General features: G+C 44.5%; 1 protein-coding gene across 1 annotated transcript in view; it reads right to left on the minus strand.

Moving 5' to 3' along the window:
* The window catches only part of WASF3 (WASP family member 3), a 76,561-nt gene that overhangs the window by 20,019 nt on the left and 32,599 nt on the right, over positions 1–23,943 (minus strand). The window contains exons 2-4 of the mRNA XM_040266765.1: positions 20,418–20,510; positions 11,888–12,030; positions 837–971 (exon numbers count right to left, since the gene is read on the minus strand). Of these exons, the coding sequence (XP_040122699.1) occupies positions 837–971; positions 11,888–12,020 (268 nt within the window). The 5' untranslated portion in view covers positions 12,021–12,030; positions 20,418–20,510. The remainder of the gene's footprint in view (positions 1–836; positions 972–11,887; positions 12,031–20,417; positions 20,511–23,943) is intronic.

The following is a 23,943-nucleotide window of genomic DNA, read 5'->3' on the forward strand; positions in this document are numbered from 1 at the left end:
TGAATGATGAGGGACGAATTTCATAAATAACTACATTAAAAAAAAACTTTCACATTTTATTAATACTGCTATTGAAGGCCCAGTAGAAAAATAAGATGCTAGGATCATTTTAATGCCAGGAGGGAAACTGTAACTACCTATATAAAGGGGAAAATAATTTTTAATCCGAGTGTTTTCTTCAAAGTAAATATAAAATGTCACTTCTTGATTTGGGGGGATAGTTTTTTTCAGTCTAATTTCAGTCTCTTATTTGAAAGAGACAAAAAGTGAAAATTTTTTAAGGGATTGTCGAATTTTAATTTTTTTTTGAAACTAACCCAATTTCAGGGAACATCATCAAAATGACCATCAGTTAACTATATAGCACCTGTGGATATTAACTTCGTTTTAGAGGCCTGAAGCCCTTCATTTCTGGGCAATTAAGTCAGCAGGATCAGCTCAATTACTTACAATCAGTCCTAAGGGGAGCAGAGGGTACAGGGCTCTCTTAGCTGGACAGTATCTTTGGAGTGAGTCTGTGATTTTTCCGGTAAGAAAGTATCTTTCCAATAACTACCAGTAACCTCCGTTAGGACTTCTAACACTGAATGCATTCAGAGAGCCCTCTAAAACAAATACTGCATGTGTCATTTATTTAAAAATTGAGTGTGGCTCACAGGGTAGACCAGATGTGACTCTTAATTACTAAGTAACCCGCGCTGTGGGTTTGCCCCTCGCTTTTCTTCTAGGAAAAGACGAGAGGAAGGATGAGCACATGACCCCGAGGAGGCAGCAGGGTGATTCCCTCCCCTCCTTTGGCATCACTTCTGGCTCCGGGCTCTCCAGGGATGACCTACCCTCTTCCACTGTGGAATCCAGCTGGGTGACCTTGACAGCAAGGCGATCGATCCTGTCCTGCAGAGAGTTCGCGCGGATGTAGAAGTTGTTGGCCTCGTTAAACAGCTCTCCAAATATGTCCTCAGCATGTTTGCCTGCAGAAGGCACCAACAGAAGGCTGCTTGGTTAGAGGCCACACTCTCACCCAAGCCCAGCGCCAACCTCCACACGTGTGATTTTGTGTAAATCATCACAAAATGCATCATTATCAAAGGCCTGTAGGATTTTTCCAAATTTATTAGGAATACTCACACGTATCTGAAAGTTGTAGGATTTTTAAATGACCCAGATAATACAGATTTTTTACTATGAGCTTTCTGCCCCCACCAAGTTGCTTCCCATTAAATTAAGCTTCTTTGGGAAAAAAATTAGCTCTCATTTTGCATGTTTTGCGCATACACGGCTCAGGACCTGAACTTTCCTTTTACTTCCCAAGTAAACAAATTTGATTCAACAAATCATGTTGGCTTCTAAATTCAGGATTTTAAACTCATTCACAATCAGCAATGTCAGATATCTTACACGGTGCCTCACACTTCCAATGGCATTAAATTCTTCTAATACATATTTCAAAATCTAGGTATACAATGCTAACTCTGGCCCTCCCTAAAAATCAATATGTTGAATCCTGAGTTAAATTTTTCTGTACAGATCATCTCTTCTTTACCGTGAGTGAGAGATATACCTCCCATCTTCCTTAAAGTGTAATTAATAACATTACGGAAAATTTCACAAGATCGGAATCAGTATCTGCTTACACTCAATTTCCAAATCCTAACACCATTCCTTTACTCACTCAACAAACATTTAATAACTGCCTACTAAGCATGCAAAGAGCATGACTGCTAGATGCTATGGTATGAGTACGTTTAGTTCTTTAAGAAACAGCTAAACTGTCTTCCAGAGTGGCTGGACCATTCTGTATCCCCACCAGCAATGAACGAGAGTTCCTGTTGCTCTCCACCCTCGTTAGCACCTGGTGCTGTCAGTGGTCTATGTCTTGGCCATTCTAACAGGTGTGTTTTATCTGGTTTTAAGCTGCATTTCCCTGGAGACTGTGATGTGGAGCATCTTTTCATGTGCTTGTTTGCCATCTGCACATCTCCTCCAGTGAGAGGTCTGTTCGGGTCTTTCGCCCATTTTTCAAACCAGTTGTTCATTTTTTTTATTGCTGAGTTTTAAGAGTTCTTTGGATATATTTTGGATAATGGTCCTTTATCAGATTATGTTTTTTGGAAACATCTCCCAGGCATTGGCCTGTCTTCTTCTTCTCCACAATATCTTTTATAGAACATAAGTTTTTAACTTGGATAAAGTCCAGCTTATCAATGATTTCTTTCACTGTCATGCCTTTTAGTACTGTATCTAAAAAGTCACAGTCATATCCAAAGTCATCTAGATTTTCTCCTTTGCTATCTTCGAGGAATTTCATTGTTTTGCATCTAGGTCTAGCATCCGTTTTGACTTAATTTTTGTGAGGGGTATAAGATGCATTGTTTTTAATCTGCATATTCTATCAACTTATCACTCAAAAGGAAGAGAACCTGAACCTTCCCGGAAGAAAAGTCACCTGGACCAAGAATAACTGTAAGGCTTTCACCGTGCGTTACAGTTTACACGGTGCTCTCACACTCACTCACCTTAGTCTTTGCTCTGAACCCCGAGACTATCACCTCCACGAGAGTTAAGAACCACCTGTGTCCACTGGGTATCCCCAGCTGTCCCCACCTGGGACAGAGCCTTCTGGCACCACCTGTATGATGACTGAGAACTCACGAGGACATGGAGCCACTGCTCCCACCTTCCAGGTGACTAAGCTGAGCACCAGGCGGTCCGTCCAGACACCGAGCCAAGAAAGTGGGACAAACAGATGGAACGACAACTTGGGTCTCCCATCTTCCAATTCCCTGCCTTAGCGCACACTTCCCTCAGCTTTCTTGGCTAGAAATCAGCAACTTCCCATGAATTATCTCAGGTCATGAGACACTTGGAAATTTCCTGTTTACTTAATAAAATGGACTGAAATATTCTGCTGCTTCAATGGTTACTCCTAGATACTGGGTAAGCATCTCTTAAGAATTGAAAATTTGTATAATTTCATGAATTCTAACAGTGTAACTGTCTTAATAACAGGAACGCTATCTGAGGAAATAAGATTAAGAAAGGAATCAATGAACACCACTAAAAATGGAAGTGGGGACTCTGACTACGTATCTCAGTTGAGCAGTAAATCATTTCTCCTGAAGCTGAAAATCCACGCTGCAGCTTTCTGGAGTCACTTGAAATCCTGCCGACAGTCCCCACTCACGCAATATACAAAATGGTTCCAAAAGGCGAACCAATTAAAAAAAAAAAAAGAGTCTTCAGACGAATTATGGATGCTCTTAAACACTTAGATGCGGCATCCAACAGTAATGTTTGTTTGCTGCCTTTATTATGAACTTCCTGAGCAAGCCTTGTGTGTCTAATTACCTAACAGACATCTCCATGCTGGTGTCCTGTAAGAATCGCAATCCCTAGACAAGTTCTCATAGGAGCTCATGTTCCCATTAATTCAAACCCAAACCCCTACGTGGAAAGGCATGGTCCGCCTGCGATGAAGCCCCGGAAAGAACAGAGTCGCCTGTGACTGCTCCCTCCCTCCACGGGCAGACACCAAACCTCTCCTGCCCCCCACCCCCTGTGCTCTGGCCCTTCCTGTTTCTCCTGAATTACATCAGCAACTTTGTCTTCCTGGGTCCAGATTCACCTTCCATCCTTAGATCTGCACATCAGGATGCTGCTATTCTGACCCTTCACTGCTCCCATCATCTCAAGACCAAACTCAAGGCTCTGAGCAGGCACGGGGTTTCTGGGCTCCGGCAGAACACACTGCCTAAACCCTCCCCACTTGTTCACAGATGCCGTTAGTCCTCTGCGTGTTCAAACCCCTTCCATACTGTCACCTCACTCAGAAGAAGAGGTGAAGGCCGGTGACCTCCCGGCCCATGCCCTGCTGCCGTCTCCCTCTCACGTTCCTCACCAACCACACGGGCCCCGCGGATACTCAGACACGCCTGCTCCTGCCCAGGCTTTCATATCTCCTGTACCTCCCGCCTGGACCACTTCTGTCACCCAGGTCTAGACCCAAATGTCACCTTCCAAGAGAGACGTTCTCTAGCTAAATGGCAATCACCTCTCTGTATACACACTCACAGACGTAAACAAACCCCCACACCCTCCCCGTCCCCTCCCTACTGTTTTTCTCTGAGCACTCACTGCCACATAGTACGTTATACACTTGTATTTAGTGATCCTGTTTCTGGCCTGCCTCCTTCCACAAGAACACACGATTCAGGAGAGGAGGACTCTATGCATCGCTGCATCAATTGCCAAGGTCTAGGGTGTGTCTGGCTTATTGTAGGTGCTCAAAAAGAGATTTGAAGAAACGAACAAAAATGCACACACTTAAAACCCATCCTTCGGGAAGCAGACTGGGGTCTGTGAGACCAGAGGCCCCTCCCTGTGTCCTCAGATACCCAGAGGACATCTCAGTCACAGGACACATCCTACACCCCTCCTCTTGGCTTTTTTACACAGTTGCTATAAGGGCGTGGGCCACGCCCGCGGTCTCTGCACGGATTGTCCTAGCCAGTGCTCAGCATCTCTTGAATAAAAACACATAACCTGTACCATTGTTTTCTCATTCACAAGGACACAATCAACAAAGGCTCCCTGCTCAGGTACACTTGGGAAATGCTGGACTAGAAAGATTAAACATGTATATGCCTCAGGCATCTCAAAATCTTTAACATGCTCGTGTGTGTTGGGGTTCCGCAGGACAAGCGCTACGCACACCACATTTTCAAATGGACTGGTTTTTGAAATGCCAGTAACGCCTTTCAGACTGTTTTCTGAAGCCCGTTTGGGAAAACACCTGCCCATTCAGCTGGACGACCTGTAGACAAAGCACCGTGTTCCAAATGGTTTGGATTCAAGCCTAGCAGCTGTTTTTTTGGAATGCCAGATGTAATCAAAATGGAACCAACTAATTTTTTTCTACTTGACCATTCATGGTTTTTAAAAAAAATTCCAGTGTAACTTCAAGAAAACCCCTTTCCCTTCAGCACTGCAGAAATCTAATTAATAGCAACAGTGTGTACCACTGACAACTCGGGCATGGACTGCACAGCCTCTTCCTGAAGTGACTTGAATGTTCTCAAAACACACTTTGCAGATGCTAAACAGGCCAAAAAGGATCAATACAATGGATCCTCTACCTTCACTGCTTAATCCTATTTGAAAAAACACAACGGACACTCTACTCCCCTTGGAAGTTCTCGATTTATAAAAACAAACAGAAATTAAAGACTTGCAAACTTAATCTTTTCCTAGCTGCTGGAAGCTGACAAGTGACTAAAGAGAAGAAAATAGGAGGAACTATATTTTCTGATGAACGAGAATAAAGTGTTGCAACCACAGCACTCAGTTCTATGAACAGTAACTCGTTCCAAGAGCTTAATTTGACTCACTCTTCCAATGGCAAGTCCGATAATAGCTGAACTGAACTAATTCTGAATTAAAGACCATGAAGAGTTAAGAGCCACTAATTCATTCTTAACTGACAAAGAACCAATTAGGGATTTATCTGTACCACATGAGTTTGAGTCCAAGCTCAAAAAATCTAGTTGGGAAGGAAGGGAGCAAGGAACAGGGCAACGGGCAGAGGGTGATCTCTCAATAAATGAGTATTTGGTAAGAAGGATGCAGACGGGAGTCAGGGGTGCATGAGGCGGGCAAGAAGTGGGTAAATCCAGTCCTGGAATCACCACCGTAAGCAGGTGGGGCAGGACGTGCCGGTGCAGAGGCAAAGCAGAGGGCTGAGACGGCAGACGGGGGATGTCTGGCTCTCCCCTAAAAGCTTTTATTTTCCCAGTGAAATAAGCAAATCATTTGCTCACAATCTGGGATCGGGGGCTGCGGGGAGAAAAGATGTGAAACAGGCAGGAAGCTAATTAGTGCAGGAATTACAGTGTGGCTGCCGAGTGGCCCTGAATGCCCACCTGAGGAAGGCTGCCGATTTCATGTCCCTCTCCTTTTCTGACACAAGCACTTAAAGATACAAACTTCCCTCCGAGCACCTCTTTACATAAATCCCACAAATACATTGGTGATTCTGGGTGTTCATTACCGGTACAGTGAGAGTTTGCAATTTCCTTTTTGAGTTCTTCTTTGACCCAAGGATTAATTTAGAAGCTGCCGTTTGATTTTCCAATATGTGAGAACTATCTAGAAAGATTATTAGAATTATTTTCTCATTCACATCATGCTCTTGGTGGTATGAGTCTCTTCAAATGTATTATTTTATGGCCAAGCACATGCCCCATCTTAGAGAGGGAGCATTAAAAGAACGTATATTCTGCAGGTGGGAGTTTTGTGTTCTACAAACATGGATGAAGTCAGCCTGGCTGGCAGTGTCGTTCAAACCTCCCATATCCTGGTAAGTTGTGATCCTTGGAATCTGCCTTCCCCAGTTCTGGGGCAGTGGTTTGTCCTGTGACCTCAGTTTTCTGATGAGCTAAAAGAAGCTGCTGAGATCTTTTCTTGTGCAGCTGGGTGTGAGTTCCACGTCTGGAATGCCAGGCTGGGGTCATCTGTGGTTCCTGCTTCTTTCTGTAACTTCTCTCTTTCTTGATTGAGTGTCACGCTTTTCTCCCTTCCCGTAAGTCTATTTTTGGCTGGACCACGTGTGTAGAAGGCTGGTAGAGAATGAAGCAGACACAGTAGACCTACCCTTACGAAAGGCCCTGTGTCAAGGAGGAACACAGCTGAGACTGCTGATCATCACAGTCATGGACTGATAGGAGAGTGGTGTCATGGTTTGGACAATCTTAGAAAAAAACATTAAAATCTTCCCTCAATGTTTTTAGGTGATAATAACAGTGCAGATCACAATGATCAGAGAGACACCTGTAAGACACTTATGGTATGTTATTGTAGGCCTATGAACTCACAGGATGGGAAGAACACAGCTGATAAAGGCAGAGAGGTTTGATGGCTGGCTCTCCACGTGAGCTAGGAAGAATTAGTCTGTGTTTAAACCTTGCCACACTGCAGTTGGCCCAGGGCAGGGAGAGGTGAGAAACAACCCTGGTGTCATTACTTTTATTGAGGAAACACTTCTGATGCTCCAGGTGAGTGATGGGTTAGGGAAAACACTTCAGTTTCCAACAGCCCCGTCTTTGTGAGGAGGGTATTCTGCTGCTGCTGCTGCTAAGTCGCTTCAGTTGTGTCCTACTCTGTGCGACCCCAGAGACGGTAGCTCACCAGGTTCCGCCATCCCTGGGACTCTCCAGGCAAGAACACTGGAGTGGGTTGCCATTTCCTTCTCCGGGGATTCTTCTACTTGCCGCCAATTCTGTGGCCAACAGAGCCTTACTTTACACGTACAGGTACACAGGGCTACTTACCTCCTTCACTGGCTTTCTATTTTTATCCACAAGAAATGCAAAAAACAGTCTGAGGCAGTAAATTTTTAAAAATCCATGCTGTTTCTTCCAGTCAGCTCTGTCTAGTACATAAACACTTCTTCTCTTAAAGCACCCTTAACCTAGCCTGAACCTGCATGGTGATGAACTTGTGATCTATCTCTTGAAATATATTATGTTTAATCTTCCCTTTTTCCCCTCAAATATTCCATTTGGTTAAAAACATCCAAGAAATCTATTCAGTGCATGCCTTCAAAACACTTAAAATCTCTCTTCTGACTAGAACTGCACTTGGTATAATCAATTAACACAACCCTGAATTTCAGATCCAATTACATAAAGCAAATGTATTATGCTGCAAGCCATCAAGGAAGTATTTTCATTCAATTTAGCATTTGGTTTGATATGAGACATAATACATAAAGAGTATTAATAAAAATATTAATCACTAATTTAAAAACAGAAGAAAACAGACTTTCCTTCTCATTTATACAAGTACTCAATGTAGAAATTAAATGGAAAATAGGTTTTGTAATAGTTTTTTTTTTAAAGAGACTCATGTTTAAAACTGATAGAGTCTCAGAATTTTATACCATTGGTAAGGATGATCTTAGATCTGTGGGAGGAAGCTTGATGACATATAAGATGAAAGAAATCTTAAAAAAAAAGAGAGATGCCAAAAAAGATTTGAGATGTAAGTATTAGTTTTATACAAGAATTATGACAGTGTCTCCCCAAACAAAGAAACATATGTATGCCCAACAGCAAGATAATGGTTATTCATGGTATATCAATGTAATACAGTAATCTCTGGATATTAAAAATATATCTTGGATGCTGAATATATACCAACTGAGTATAGGCTACAAAACCAGATGTATGAGAAATCACTTTTAGAATGATATATATGAACCATTATCAATGACTTCCTGTGATTAATTTTAAAAAATTGTAATTTTTTCCTTCCATGTTATCCTGTGCTGAGTTTTCTATACTATCTTATTAGTACCATCAAATATAACCAAAACCTCTGGGCAGGGGGTACCTAAGGTCTAATTCCTTTCCTTGTGCCATCTTGGAGGCCTTCATAAGAAAGGAAAAGAAAGCTATTACTGCAAGAACATAGAGAGAGAAGTAGAAACTGGCTTGGGAGGCACAGAAATGGATTTGACACAAATGCTCTGTCTCCTTTTTAAAGCAAATTCTATTAGAATTACATTATAATGTCAGAAGGAATTTGACTGCAAGACACTAATTTTAATTGAGCAACTAGGTGATAAGAACAAGAGCACTCAGATAACTAATCAAGGAAAATGATGAAGCACTCCCAATTCAATGTTAATTGCTACACTAAACTGTCATTATTTGAAGAAAAAAATATCAGTACTCCATTGCTGGAAAACCAAGTAACACACTAATTTTTTTTTTCCACCTCACTGAAGTAAAGTTGATTTACATATTATTTTCATTTCAGTTATATTACACAGTGATTCAATATTTTTACAGGTTATATACTGCATGGAAAGCTATTACAAGATAGTGGCTATAATTCCCTGTGCTGTATATATGTAGATTCTTGTTGTTTACCTGCTTTATACACAGTAGTTTGCATCTCTTAATCCACACCCCTATCTTGCCCCTCCCTCTGCCCACTGGTAACCACTAGCTTGTTTTCTGTATCTGTGAGTCTGTTTCTGTTTTGCAATATACATTCATTTATTTTCTAGATTCCACATATAAGGGATACACAGTATGTCTTTCTCTGACACTTATTTCACCAAGTATAATATTCTCTTGGTCCATCCACATCGCTGCAAACGGCAGACTTTCGTTCTTTTTTATAGCAGAGTAATATTCTACTGTGTGTACGTGTGTGTCTATAGCCCATTGTCTCTATCCGTCGGTCATCAATGGACATTCAGGCTGCTTCCATGCTCAGTTGTTGTAAACAGTGCTGCTATGAACCCTGGGGTTGTTGAAATACGTTTTCAAGTTAGTATTTACATTTTCTTCTGGATATAAATCCAGGAGTGGAATCGCTGGGTCATATGGTAGTTCTGTTTGCATTCTGAGGGACTATTTGGTATCTATTATCCCCTCATGACACTGAACTGTCCCCCCACAGATGTGAAGAGAACCAGAGAGACACCAGAGGTGCACCAACCCCTCCTCCACTGCTAGTCTTCCTTCTGGAAAAGACCAAAGAGATGCCTTCTGGCCCCAGCGCTGTTCTTCCTCCCCTAGATCCATGAGAGCAGTGCTCCTCAGCCTTTTTGACACCAGGGGACCGATCTTGTGGCAGACACTTTTTCCACGGATCAGGGGCAGGGGGCTGGTTTCTGGATGATCCAACACTCTACAGTTTCTTTGCTCTTTATCTCTAATCTAACATCACCACTGACCGGACAGGAGGTAGTGGTCTGCGGCCCAGGGGTTGGGGACCAGTGACTCCGGACTGCCCATTTAAAGGACACCCTGGTTTTCACTGGGCCCACCTGGACAGCCCAGGGTAACCTGCTTCTTGTGAGGTGAGCTGACAAGCAGCCTCAACCCTGGGCCTGCCGAGTAATACAGCACACCCCTGGGTCCCAAGGGTGAAGATTCAGATACCCTTGGAGGGGCTGCCCTCAGTCTGCCCAAAGGGGACTCCATGGAACAGACCAGACCGTGTGGGCAGCTCCGCTTACAAAAGGGCCCCACAGACGTGACTGACACAACGTTGTACCTGGAACACGGCACGGTTATTAAAAACCGTAATGGTTCACGTCGATTTCCCTCACTTAGACCCCATGCCCATGGAGGTTTCAGGCATAAAAACAAGAGACTGAAAAGCGTTCTTATAGAAACACATGAAGGCACACAGAAACACGTCCACCCTTCAATAAATCTACATGCATCCTCTGGTAACATGAATCTACACAGTTTATCAACAACCCCTACCAAAAATCATTGATAATTAGTTCAGACTCCAGAAGAAATCTATTTTGAAACACATTTTAAGTAATTTCCAGGTTACTCTGGCCTCAGCCAATGATTATAGGTATCATATATCAAAAATATATCCATAACAACACAGTACAATTCTTTTAAAGAAAAAAAAATACTCATCTGTTGGGTTTCTCCTTCGAAACACATAAAAGTACTTGAGTTGTTGTGTGTTTTTTTAAACCACTCTTCTGTGCGTGAGGCGACCAGGATGTGAAATTTCATGGAGGATTTTCTCATTATTAACAGAGGTTCTGAAAATTTAACTGTGAAAACCTGTCACCCAAAATGCAGTGTGAACATCTAAACCGAAAAGGAGTGGGATGAAGTGAGAAAATAAGATCACGACGTGAATGTAAAAGTTAGGCAGAAAGACTGTAACTTCAAAAGCTTTGGAAGAAAAGCATTTTCATGCACATATGAGTCTTAAGAAATGGAGTATTCCTTGTGTATCTCATGTTCAAAATTGGAAAAAAGGAAGCCCTCTCCTCCTTATGCCTGTGTTTGCTTACATGTCTGTAACCCATGCATGTGACGCGTACATGGCACTGCGTGTGTGTCACCAGCAGCTCATTGCTGACCTCCATTTGGAAGTCAGTACCTGCACTTTAACCTTTAGAAGGTTAAAATCAGCAAGTCTCACTGGATCCTCAGGCTGGATCTTCTGATTCATTTGAAATCTTATTCAATCAACAAACACGTATCGAGCCTCTATTCTATCCCAGTCATAGCACAGTTCTCAATTCACTACATTAAAAAAAAAAAAGATTAGTCCTGTCCAAGTGTAATAAATAACTCACTTAAAAAAAAAACCTACCAATTATTTTATCCTTATGTATAATAAGCTTTTAAAAAGGAACACTACTTTAAACTACACATTTGGTCTTATCTGCTGCTACTGCTAAGTCGCTTCAGTTGTGGCCGACTCTGTGCGATCCCATGGACTGAAGCCTACCGGGTTCCTCCGTCCATGGGATTTTCCGGCAAGAGTACTGGAGTGGGCTGCCATTGCCTTCTCCTTGGTCTTATCTGTTGCTGCTGCTGGTAAGTCACTTCAGTCGTGTACGACTCTGTGCGACCCCATAGACGGCAGCCCACCAGGCTCCCCCGTCCCTGGGATTCTCCAGGCAAGAACAATGGAGTGGGTTGCCATTTCCTTCTCCAATGCGTCAAAGTGAAAAGTGAAAGTGAAGTTGTTCAGTAGTGTCTGACCCTTAGCGACCCCATGGACTGCAGCCTACTAGGCTCCTCCATCCATGGGATTTTCCAGGCAAGAATACTGGAGTGGGTTGCCATTGCCTTCTCCGTTGGTCTTATCTAGTCATCTGTAAAACAGTCAATTCCAACTTGATCACACCAAGCCGGTGTCAGCAGACCAGAGAGGGCAGATCGCTCATTTCATGCCGGGAAATTTTCAGAAGGGAGGAAGGCTCTTTCCTCCAAAGCCTCTTCTTTGGACAATCCCAGAACTACTGAACTGAAATCACTTCGCTAAAGTCATTAAAATTAACATGTCACTGGTAATCAGAAAGGAGGGAGCCCAAGGCGAGGGGACTCACTCAGACTGCTCAGCTGGCGGATGATGGCAGCCAGGGTGCTGTTGGTCACACACTCGAGCTCGCTGGTGATGCCCTCAGGCAGGGCCCCCCGGCACAGGTGCCGGGGCTCGATGTTCCTCTTCACTAAGGGCATGGCTCACGATCTGAAAATGAAAAAGATGGTTTCAGAAGCTCACAGTCCCAGTGTAACACGCCTGGAACTTCGACTCCCTGGAAAATCAACTCTTGTCCAGGAATCTGCCTTATCCTGTCGCTTCTATGTGAGCAAACTGTCTAAGCATGCAACGGATGTCGAACTACTTACATAAACGTTACAGGTTTCAAAGACATACGGACAGCACATCCTACTTTTATAGAAAAATGATGGATGCACGATTTCTAGTTAAGCGTGGCAAAAATAAAATACTTGAAATTATTTCCCATCTGATTTTGCTTACTGTACAATTAATCTAGACCTGAGTTTTTCCTGTGATTTTACTCATTATGCAAGACGACGCCTGCACATTGGCATTTAACTTCCAGCAGTAGTCTTCATTACAATTCAAGTCAAATGACTAAAGAATTTCAGAATCGTATCAATATGCTTTCTACTTTCAGGCGACTTTCCTATCTTCTAATAACTCATCTAATCTCTTTAAAATTCCATACAATGAAGCTCTTCAGTTATCCCATAGCATGATTAACTGGAATACCTTTTTTCTTAAAAAAAAAAAAATAAAAGAAAGAAATTACAGAAGCAACTCCACAGATGTTTAAAACAGTATGAAGCTCTCAGAACATCTTTCCGTGACCATCCTGGTCCATGTGAACCATCTGGAAGATGTCTTTTGGGTGAGCAGCCAACTGAGTGAGACAAACACAATTAGTCAGTTTTTCCAGATATCTCACTGCTGGTGGTTTTCAGTTGAATTTTGTTGTGATCAGAGGGCATGCTTTGTCTGATTTTAATTCTTTTAAATCTGTTTAGTTTTACAGCCCAGAAAATGGTGTGTCTTGCTGAATGCCTCACCCGTGCTTCAAAAGGTTGTGTATCAGCTGCAATGACTGACGCTGCTGCTGAGATGTTCTGTATCCTCAGCTGATTTTTAATACACTCGTTTCATGAATTACTGAGAGGGGTGTTGAAGTTGTCAGTGATCACTGTGGATCTGTCAGTTTCTCTCTTGAGCTCCATCAGTTTGTGTTTATGTATTTTGAAGGTCTGCTGTTGAACATATACACGACATTTAAGATTCCCGTGTCTTCTTTTTTAATTTACTGCCTTTGGTTGCCCTGGGCCTACATTGCTGCTCACGGGCTTTCTCTAGCTGTGGCAAATGGGAGCCAGTCTCTAGCTGTGGTGTGGGGGCTTCTCACTGCAGCGGCTTTTCCTGTTGCATAGCACGGGCTCCAGGTGCACGGGCTTCCGCAGTCGCAGCTCGCAGGCTCAGCAGTTGTAGTGCCTGGGCTTACTGGCTCTGCGGCATGTTGGGGTCTTAGTTCCTCAACCAGGGATTGGACCTGCGTCCCCTGCACCAGCAGGATTCTTAACCCCTGGACCATCAGGGAAGTCCCCACGGTATATTCTCCGTGAAATGACCTCATTATCCTTCAGTGATGCTCCACTTTTTCTGGGAGATCGCTGTGCTGGCTGCCCGTGTTTGGATCTGTGATCACGCTGACAGGTATGCAGGAATTCTGTCCTCAGAATAAACATGATCCCAGCAGAAGCGGCCACACAGAGCCCGTGCTCTGACTCCACTGTACTGTCCACTGTGAAGGGCAAGGTTGCAGCTGTTCCTGGATTTTACAGCACTCCGCCTGCCGGCTGATGGCCCCAGGAGGTCATGTGTCCACAGTCAGAGGGGAAACCTGGGCTTTCCCAAGGCCCAGCCCGTTCCATGACCTTCTAGAGCGATACTGCCTGGCCTCTTCCTAGTTAAGCTTCAGATGAAAGTCATGATGAAGTGAGGGGTGAGCTGGGGGAAGGACCGTGGACATTCACCAGTCATGGTTCACTGGGATCAACGTCCAGGCTTTGCTACTAGAACATGGTGCGTCCCCTTCTGCAGGATGAGAAAGAAAGGCACCGGGGTCCTGCCACTAACACCACACAGTCTTAACCGAGACGGGCCTCAGGTTCCTCTCCTGATGGACAGAGCTGCTGTTCTTGCAGGGTCACGAGCTCTCATAGGCTTTCCTTCCTCACAGTTAGATATACTTCGCTGGCCTCCAGAAACATTCACATTGGATTCGCCTGCACACCAAATATCTGCATTTTGATTATACTTTAGCCAGTGGAAATGCAGAGAATAAACATCAAAAAATAAGACAAAGATCCCTTTCCTCAAGGAATTAAAGGTTCAGCGAGACAGAGATATAAATGAAGTTACAATCCAGGGTGACAAGCACTAGTTTAAGGTATTTCTCATTTCCTGGGAAGTTAAAACACAACTGGAAAGACTTCACTGGTGGGGAAGAGGGGGTAGAGTCAGGGTCGCACTGCATCGCCAAGCCCACGCGGGGTACATGGAGGCCACTCAGTAAACATCAGTGGGGCGGAGGAGTGCAGCTCACAGCCATGGCTTAGAAGCAGATCAGAGGTGTAATGGTGAGCAGAGCTGCCTTCCAAGTCTTAGAAGCAGCATCCCATTATTTTTAAAAAATCATCCAGTCTTTGCTCAAAACCCTCTATAACTAAGTAATAAGCACCTCTGGGTGGGGAAAACAGAGTTCTGTCTATGGACTAACACAGTGATACATATGAAACGGCCGTTCACCTTTCCTTGACATGTGGACCCTTCAGGTGGATGCTAACACCCAGTTGTAACTGAAAAGGCAGAGAACGGAGGTCAAGGCTGACATTCCTCTGCCCCTATGCGTTCATCACTGGCTCCTGTCTCATTGCTTGTCTGCTGTAAGAAGAAGCCCCAGAGCCATCAGTCATTACTCATGAAGGAGACGCAAGCTGGAACCACCAGGAGGTAGTGGGCACACCCGTTAGAATGGACGAAGGCAAAACCACTGGCCACACCAAATGTTTGGTAAGGATGTAGGCAGAGCACAGTTCCCTGCTGAAGGGAATGGAAAACGACCCAGTCACTATGGCAGTCTGGCAGGTTCTTAAAAGATTAAACACACACTTCTCAGGATGACCATAGGATCTACTCCATGCCTTGGAACTCAGGCAAAAGTAAAAGCACACGCCCCTAAAAAAGATCTGTACACGAACGATCATACACCTTCATCTGTAAAAGCCAAAAACAACCCCAGAATAGAAACAAGCCCAAATTCATCAATAGGAGAGCAGATAAACAAACAGAACTTCTCAGCAACAGCGAGGAATGAATCACTGATCCGGGAAACAACATGGACGAATCTGGGATGATCATGCTGAACCAAAGTCAGATCAAACACAGCACAGCCAGAAGGACTCCATCTATGTAACTATGATACTGTGATTTACAATAACAAATATATATATTTGATCTTCATCTCCATCGATGGCACAGAGCTCCAAAACCTCTCAGAATTCCTAAGTGACAAGAGCTATAAAGCTGTGCTTTGCAACAAACAAGCCAACCCTGTTGAACTATACCTGTGGATGTTGGTGAAGTGACTCTGGACCCTCCCTAAGGATGGGGGGCTGGTTACCAGGGGAACCAACCCAGTGAGTAGGAGGCTTGAAGCTTCAGTCCCACCCCCAAATCCCCGAAGAGAGGACAGGGGCTGGAGGCTGAATTCTGTCACCCACGGCTGAGGTCCTCATGCATCGTGTCCGTCATGAAGCCTCCATACTCCCAAAAGGATGGGGTTCAAGGGTTCCCAGCTTCATGCACCAGATGCATTTACATGCCAGGAGGGTGGTGTGCCCCAAGCTCACAGGGACAGAAGCTCCAGGGGCTCAGGACCCGCAAGACTTCACCCTTTGTTCTCATCATCAAACTGCTCATCATATCCTTGAAGGTCCTTCTAACAACCCTGCCATGACTCTGGTGGGAAAACTGGCTTCCTGGGCTCTGGGCACCATGAAGCTCAGATGGGGCTGTGGGAACTTAAATTTACAGCTAGTCAGCCAGAACGCAGGTGACAAAGGAAGCTGGTGGGGCGCGGGCAAGGGGTCGTGGAGGATGGACCCTTCACCTGTGGGGTGACCGCCCTCCACCAGACACATGTCAGAACTGAGGTCAACTGCATGCCCGGAGGCTGGTGTCGCCAAACTGCCTGCCACTGGAAAATCTACACGTCTGGTGTCAGACGAAGAAGTGCAGACACACACGAGTGCTTCCCTTTACAGTCACGTTCTGGAAAAGTAAACCCATCTCCAGAGACACAGGGAAGATCAGAGGCTGCCTGGAGGTCGGGGAGCAACTGCAGAGGGTTGACCAAGGCCAGAGGAACCGTCCGTGGTGATGGTGTGCGAGCTCACGTCTGGTCTGTGCTGGTGGTTTCGTGGCCATGTGCACGGGTCAGAGTTCATCAGACGGTACATCTCAAACACGCATCCTTTATTGTTGGTCAGTTACGCCCAATAAAACTGCTTAAAACTGGACCCGTGGGGGTGGACGAGAGATGCAGAGAAGAATACAAATTGGGAGATGCCTGGAAATGTATTCCCTATTTAGATTCTGACAAGATGGTCAGGTAGAAAGAATTACTGTCAGCCACAGACAAGGGACAAAAGACTACAACAGATTAAAAAAAAAAAAATACACACACACACAGAAAAAAGATAAATTTAGCAACTCATCGGGCGCGGCTCCAGAAGAGTAACACAAACGGCCACGGTTAATGGCTCGGTGAATCCAGCAGACAGAAACGCTAGCTCAGTTCCGAGGAAGTTTCCTCCTGCAGAGTTCCCTCCTCCTCAGGGGATGCGTTCCCCCCTCACAGGGCCCCAGGTCAGTACTGCAAAGAGGGTGAGCACTGAGCAGACAGCTGCTCTGCCTGGCCCTGCCTCCCCCCCGCACCACAGCCAGACAAGCCGGACCACTGAGCCGAATCCAAGTTCTTCCACTAAACCCCAGTCCTCACCTACGACACGGAAGCAACAACGCCTGCTGCTCACCTCCAAGGGCTGCGATGAGACTGCACACCAGCAAGACCAGGAATGCCGAAAAGTGGATCCCAAACCCCCAGACACTACTCCTGTGAAGGAATTGAGGCTTACTTGACACATTAAAGAACTAGCCCCATCCCTCCCTCTCCTATTCAATTGGACAGGAAGGGGAGGACGGTTTATCAGCACCACGACCGGGCTGTGATCACATTGTGATGAGCAGGCCAGGCTCACGAGCTGCCTTATGCCGTATTATTACTGCAGTATTCATTAGGATCCACACTAAGCGTCTGTTATGTGAATGCCCTCTTAAATAAAACTAAAATAGTAAACTTCTGATTCGAAGTATAATAAACATGTGACCTACAGACACTTGACAAGCACAAGATTAAGTTGAGTGGCCACTGCATTATTTTCCTAAGAACACATGAAGAAGCTGAAACCATCGAGAATGCTTTAAGACTTGTGAGGGAGACAGGGCTTTCTGAAAAACGTGAATCTCAAAGAATTCTCAGGGACTCAGACTCTACTATATGACCTATGACCTCAAGGTTTAATTCTCAAAAGGCTCTAGTTTTTGTTTCTGTTCACTCACTTGACCATAAATTGAGAGTCTTCCTGGAGATAAGTCAGCATCTCCTCTTCTTGTTAAGAAAGAAGCAGCTATCCTTTTTCTCCACCCTACTCCTTTACAGCAACCATCTGAGAATGACATTTGCCAAAGAAATTAACGAAAGTCCAAAATGCGTTAAAAATAAATTTAAGGTCCTGGAGGAAATGAACTATAAGATGCAAAAGCAGATCATCTGCCAGTTGTATAAAGAAAACACTATCGGCATAGTCTGAAATATCAACTTGAACCATACAAAATTACCACTTTCGTTGGTCAAAAATAGCCAAATGTTGCTGATTCATATGAATGACATAAAATAAGGTCAAAATAGCAATAAATCTGCAGAACCTATCAACTGTTCCCTAGCACACGTGCTACGAATCTGTGGAGTCTCTGTATTTTTAGAAACCAAAAGCATCCTGATGGCAGTATTTTTGGCAACTAGAAGCTGTGCTCACGAAAGAAAGTTAAGATAAACTGAACAGTTATTTCAGTTAACTACACTCAATTGTTTGCACTGTGAAAGCAGGAAGAGATGTACTAGTGAAATATCTAAAATTGGCAACACTTGGTCTCAAAGAGCACACCTGGCATCTTGTTGGTTCCAACACAGTACGCAGGTGGGTTATGATCAACTCTAAAAGGATCATTCGGGCTTCCAGGTGATGCAGAGTCCTGCCTCAAGGCCACAGAGGCTGAGCGCAGTACTAAGGTCATCTCCAGAACTGACTGGGCCCCTTGCAACTGTTGCCAAATAGCTCCCTTGATCCTTACCAGCCAGTTTTCCTGACCCCAAATTAGGCAAAAATGCCCATCCCGGTACTCTCCCTATAGCACCCTAACCAATCACTTAATGCCACCCTTTCAGCACAAATTTTCTTTATCCTGAAGCTATACAAATTGGCTCAGTTCAGTCGCTCAGTTGTGTCCGACTCTTGGCAATCCCATGGACTATAGCACGCCAGACTTCTCTGTCCATCACCAACTCCCGGAGCCTACTCAAACTCATGTCCATAGCGTCGGCGATGCCACCCAAGCATCTCATCCTCTGTCATCCCCCTTTTCCTCCCGCCTTCAATCCTTCCCAGCATCAGGGTCTTTTCCAGTGAGTCGTTTCTTTGCATCAGGTGGCTGAATTATTGGAGTTTCAGCTTCAACATCAGTCCTTCCAATGAACACTCAGGACTGATCTCTTTTAGGATGGACTGGTTGGATCTCCTTGCAGTCCAAGGGACTCTTAAGAGTTCTCCAACACCACAGTTCAAAAGCATTCAATTAACCCCCCAAAAGCACTGATTTTCCCTGGTCGGTCAGGAGGTCAGCCCACTACACTCGCGGTGCCCACATGATCTCTGCTCTTTGTTCTTAATAAACTCACTGCTTTCTGAAATGATCTGTGCCTGGAACTTCTTTTCCAACCCGCATTCGGACAGGTCATTTTACAGAAAATCAACCAAAGAAACAAAATCATAAAGCTGATGATGGTAAACTGGTTACACATGATAAATGGGAACATATTATCAATACATATGTAAGCATTTTATATGTCATTGACACCCACTACAACTTTATAGGCTGGCGGATAAAGATAAACTTAATAGATTAAGAACTCATGGCTCAAAAATGTAACTTATCCAGAGTGACATAACTAGTAAGCGCGAGAACTTCAACTCCAAACCAGCTGTGGCAGGTGCCAAAGTCTTAGTATGTTTCTACAACTAAATCCTCCGTCAGCATCACCAAGTGAGGGTCCACGGTCTCCGAGGTGCTCTGAGGAATGGTTTTCAATGTTTTCAGCAGCTTATCAAGATTGTGTATGTGTGCTAAATTGCTTCAGTTGTGTCCCACTCTTCAAAACCCCATGGATTATAGCCCACCAGGCTCCTCTGTCCATGGGATTCTTCAGGCAAGAATACTGGAGTGGGTTGCTGCGCCCTCTTCCAGTGTATATTATTACACAAAACATGTCGGTATATTCTAAGACATGACAGCAAGCATACAAAACAACTGTTAACTCCACCAAAGCTAAGTGACAGTTATAACAGAGTCAACAAATAATGCTGTTATACTCACAGAATTTGAGAGGACATCTAAACATTGTTTCAGATAGCCTTTTTCTTTAAAAAAAAAACAAAGGCTATTTAATGAAGTTGAAACCAATGCATAACTTTTAAGTACTATACACAGCTTTCCAGTTACATTAACAGAAAGAAGAAAATGCCAAAATAAGGCCTCCCAATAGATGATGCTGACTTTTACCCTTGAACTTAAAAGAAAACAGTAATTTAAACCCACAAATGATATAAATGTGTTGCCTTGCTTTCATGAGTTTCAGATCACAACCACAGAAACCAAAATGTAGTGGATAGTACAGGCTGGTATTCAGCAGCGACTCCCAGCCCCTACCCTCTCTGCTATATCAGAGGCTAGCAGGCGAACCCACATTTCTGAGGCCCCTGGCAAGGGGAGCCCTGAATTTGCTTTCGCCTCTTTCCCTATCCATATACCTTATATTTCTTTTTCTTGCTTTGTTTCACTGACTAGGACCATTCTGAAGTAAGTGTGCAAAATATACAGGGGAGAAAATGAGACTCGGTTTAATGAGTCAGAAACTGCATAGCCACATTTGTGGTTCACATAAAAATTAACAGGAAATGAATATATCAAATTTCAGTTTTCTTCTTTCAAATTCTTACTGCTGACCAGGAACAAAAGCTTGATATAATACCTGGCTGTTAATATTTATATATTAAACTATATTAATATTTAATATTTAGAAACATTAACATACTTTATCCTATTCTATTTCAAATTAACATTTTGAACTACAATGTTATAGAAATTAAATGGCTTTAATGATGAAATGCACACACTCTTACCATGTAGCTGTTGACTTATGGGTTGCAGAAATGTCCCCTAGGTAGCATCACCACTGGCTCAGGTATCAGTAGTAACAGCAATCAAAATTAAAGCTAAAAAGGAAAAAATAAAATTAAATACCGGCAAGCAAAATGCATTCAAGTCTCCAAGAAAGTTTAAAATTCAAATTTCACATTTTGATTATTTCATCAAGGGAGCTCTAGTCCCAGAACTAGTTCTTTTTTAATTAGCAGGGAGCTAATAAGGAATGTGCATTCCGGTATGACTCCCACTCCTTTTCTTGGAATGAGCCATGCAAGTAACTTCAAGGAGTTGAGTAAACAACAGCTAAAGGGAAGAAACACAAAAGCCCAGTAAATCACAGGTCTGTTCAATGGAACTGCTCTCACACACTGCAGGCTTGTGACCACCCTCAATTAATGGAATACCAATCCTTTGCACAAGAACTCTTATTTCAAGTCCATAAAAATTTTAGTGATCACTTCAAAAATATTTCAATAGTACATATGGGGATAAAACAATGACAAAGACTCCACGTGGGCCGAACTGACCCTAGTGTTTCCAGGATGACTGACAGTAACCGCAAGTCTACAGAGTCACCTGAAGTTAAACACTGTTCACCAGTGAGAAGAAGCTGCTGCTGCTGCTGCTGCTGCTAAGTCGCTTCAGTCGTGTCCGACTCTATGCGACCCCATAGACGGCAGCCCACCAAGCTCCCCCGTCCCTGGGATTCTCCAGGCAAGAACACTGGAGTGGGTTGCCATTTCCTTCTCCAACGCATGAGAGTGAAAAGTGAAAGTGAAGTTGCTCAGTCGTGTCTGACTCCTAGCGACCCCATGGACTGCAGCCTACCAGGCTCCTCCAGCCATGGGATTTTCCAGGCAAGAGTACTGGAGTGGGGTGCCATTGCCTTCTCCCGAGAAGAAGCTATGTGGTACCAAAAACAGTATAGCTTCCTACTCAGAGTTATGGTTCACTGGAGAATACAGTTAAGAAAGGTATAGTGAACAAGCATTCATTCATCCAGCAAAACTTTTCCAAGTACCTGGCCTAAGCTGGGCCCCCCTTTTCAATACTGCAGACACAAAAATCACTGAGAAGACGCCTGCTCAACCCTGTGAGGGTGGCCGATGCTGGCAGATACAACACAACACAGTGGATGCAGGAAAGGGCAGAGCGGCCCGGAAGTGGGTGGAGTAGAGCAAAAGCTTCCCGGGAGATCAAGGGCAAGTAGGGAGGGGTGAAGCTAGGAAAGGAGGCCCAGGAAAGGACAGGATGCAATGTCCTTAGGGAAGGCGAGCAGCCCAAAGTCTAGAAAGGGCTGTGTTGTGAGCTGTATGTGGGCCGGCAGATAATGAACACCCAGGGTTAGGATCATCACCATCCTTTTGAAAGTGTGTGGGGAAAAAAAAAAAAAGATCGTTCAATGACACTCTGATCCACACATGCCCTCCTAGTTTGCTCACTTAAAATTAACAGCAGCACATGACTTCCTTCCCCTTTCTCAGGAGCAGCTGTACGGCGGGCGCTTGATTATGCAAAATTAAAAATGACTTTTCCCTAAGTTATTTGCATAAGTGATCATCCTATTTTCAAAGACAGAGAAGTATCTCTGCGTTTTAGATGATCCGGGCCAAATTTCCCCTGAACCAGATCACCTCACCTACATGATTCTGAAAGTAACCAGCATGTATGTTTCACTTTGGATAAGGTTATTATATATATCTGCTAGCCGTGCGTAAGGGCAAGGCCAGTGTCCACAAACATGTGTCCTGGGTGACGCTTTGTATTTACAGCGCTGGGTTACCTCTTCCTTCGGGAAACACAAGTGTGGATTTCCCCATTGATGTGAAAGGCTATGCAACTAATATTTTGTTATTAGTTATCTAGTGGTAAATGTCTCACTGAAGACTAAGCAGAATGCTAACATGTCACTCACATTTAACTCAACCTTCGCAAGGCAGGACAGAACCATGCTCCCTGCCATTTCAATAAACAAAGAACGCTGCCCACCATCCAGGTTATTCAGAATGGAGAAGAACAGGATACCGGCCCTAAGCAGTTAAGACAAAGGATGAAGGACTACGTTCCATGAGCCCAGATCCCTGCATCCTCCCCCACACAGAAAAGCACTAAAACCATTAACTTGAGACGTCTTTTATGATTGCTAGTGACCTTCTAATGCTCAACTACATGTTTGTTCATTTGGAGCAGTTCCTCAGAGAAACTGCGAGGCTATCTTCCAGGCTCTAGTCCTCAGTAGGGCCACCCCCCCTCAAATGAAACACAACTCCCAATTTTCAGGCTGCATGGTTTTCTTTGGTTGACACAGGTAAACACCCTCATTAAAAAAAAAAGAGGAAACTGGGGATCGGATGGTGTCTTGTCCAGATGACACAGCTTTGGAGAGGCAGAGTCTGGACAGGCTGTCTGGCCACCACCGTTGCTCTTAGTTACCACATCACACAATGTGCATCACAGGACCTCCCTGGGATGTGCACACGTGCACTCTTCTTTCCTACTGACTGGCCAACACGTCTAAGCTAAGTCAGGAGCTGTGAAGGGCTTGAAGAATTAACTCGGCTCTGTGAATGTGCTGCCTCACTTTACAGGGGAATGTGAATCTTTAACTCCTTGGAAGTTACAGGTGAAGGCTGTGAAGTGTGAAATGTAGCGCCTCTACAGAGGGGTGTCACACTAGCTCAGGGAAACATGGTTATATGCCACACCATCAACATGGTAACTCAAAGGTCTATGTCCCCCCGTGAAGCCCTGGCCATGGTGCTGAACACGCGGCTACTCCTGGGAGCACAGCGCCCTCGACTTCCTGCCAACAGGCGTGGGTCTGTGATGGTCCCCACCACGAATGCCTCTTTTCTTCTGGTTTCTGTGCATCCAAATTGGCTCCAGCCTTCACACTGCAACCTAGAGTGGCCTCCTTCACCCACCCGTTCCTCCCTCTGTTTACTCAAAGAACACTTACCTGCTGGGGTGATGTGTCAGGATTCATGTGTGTGTCCCTACCCTGTCAAGTCAAAACCCCTACTGCACCCACAAGAACCTCCTGGTACCCCAGAAGAAAAGTCCTATCGACGAGGAATCAGCATTCAATGTGACGATGGTATGTGTGTGGTATCGAGCACACAGGGGCAGAGTGACAGCCATGGGGGGGTGGGGGAGGAATTCACTACCTTGGTAACACTGCAGCCTTAATTCAGATGACAGGTGACCAAGACCTACAAGGAGACAGGGGAGAAGTTTTTAATGGGAATGAACTTGAGAGGCATGGCGCTGGGTGATGGAGCAGATGGGCACTGGGGTGTCTCAGGGGTAGGGCTGGGCCTGGGGCAGAGGCAGCACTTCCTGGCTCAGCTCCTCCATACACACCCCCACCCCACACCAATGGACGTGCTCCACAGATGGACACTGGTCCATGTACAGCCTGAGCCACAGACAGCACTTGAGTGATTGCTTGACCTTGACAAGTGTTACTGAGGAGCTGAGTTTTCCATTTTATTTCTTAAT

This window comes from Oryx dammah, unplaced genomic scaffold (genome assembly GCF_014754425.2).
Source record: "Oryx dammah isolate SB20612 unplaced genomic scaffold, SCBI_Odam_1.1 HiC_scaffold_24, whole genome shotgun sequence".
NCBI lineage: Eukaryota > Metazoa > Chordata > Mammalia > Artiodactyla > Bovidae > Oryx > Oryx dammah.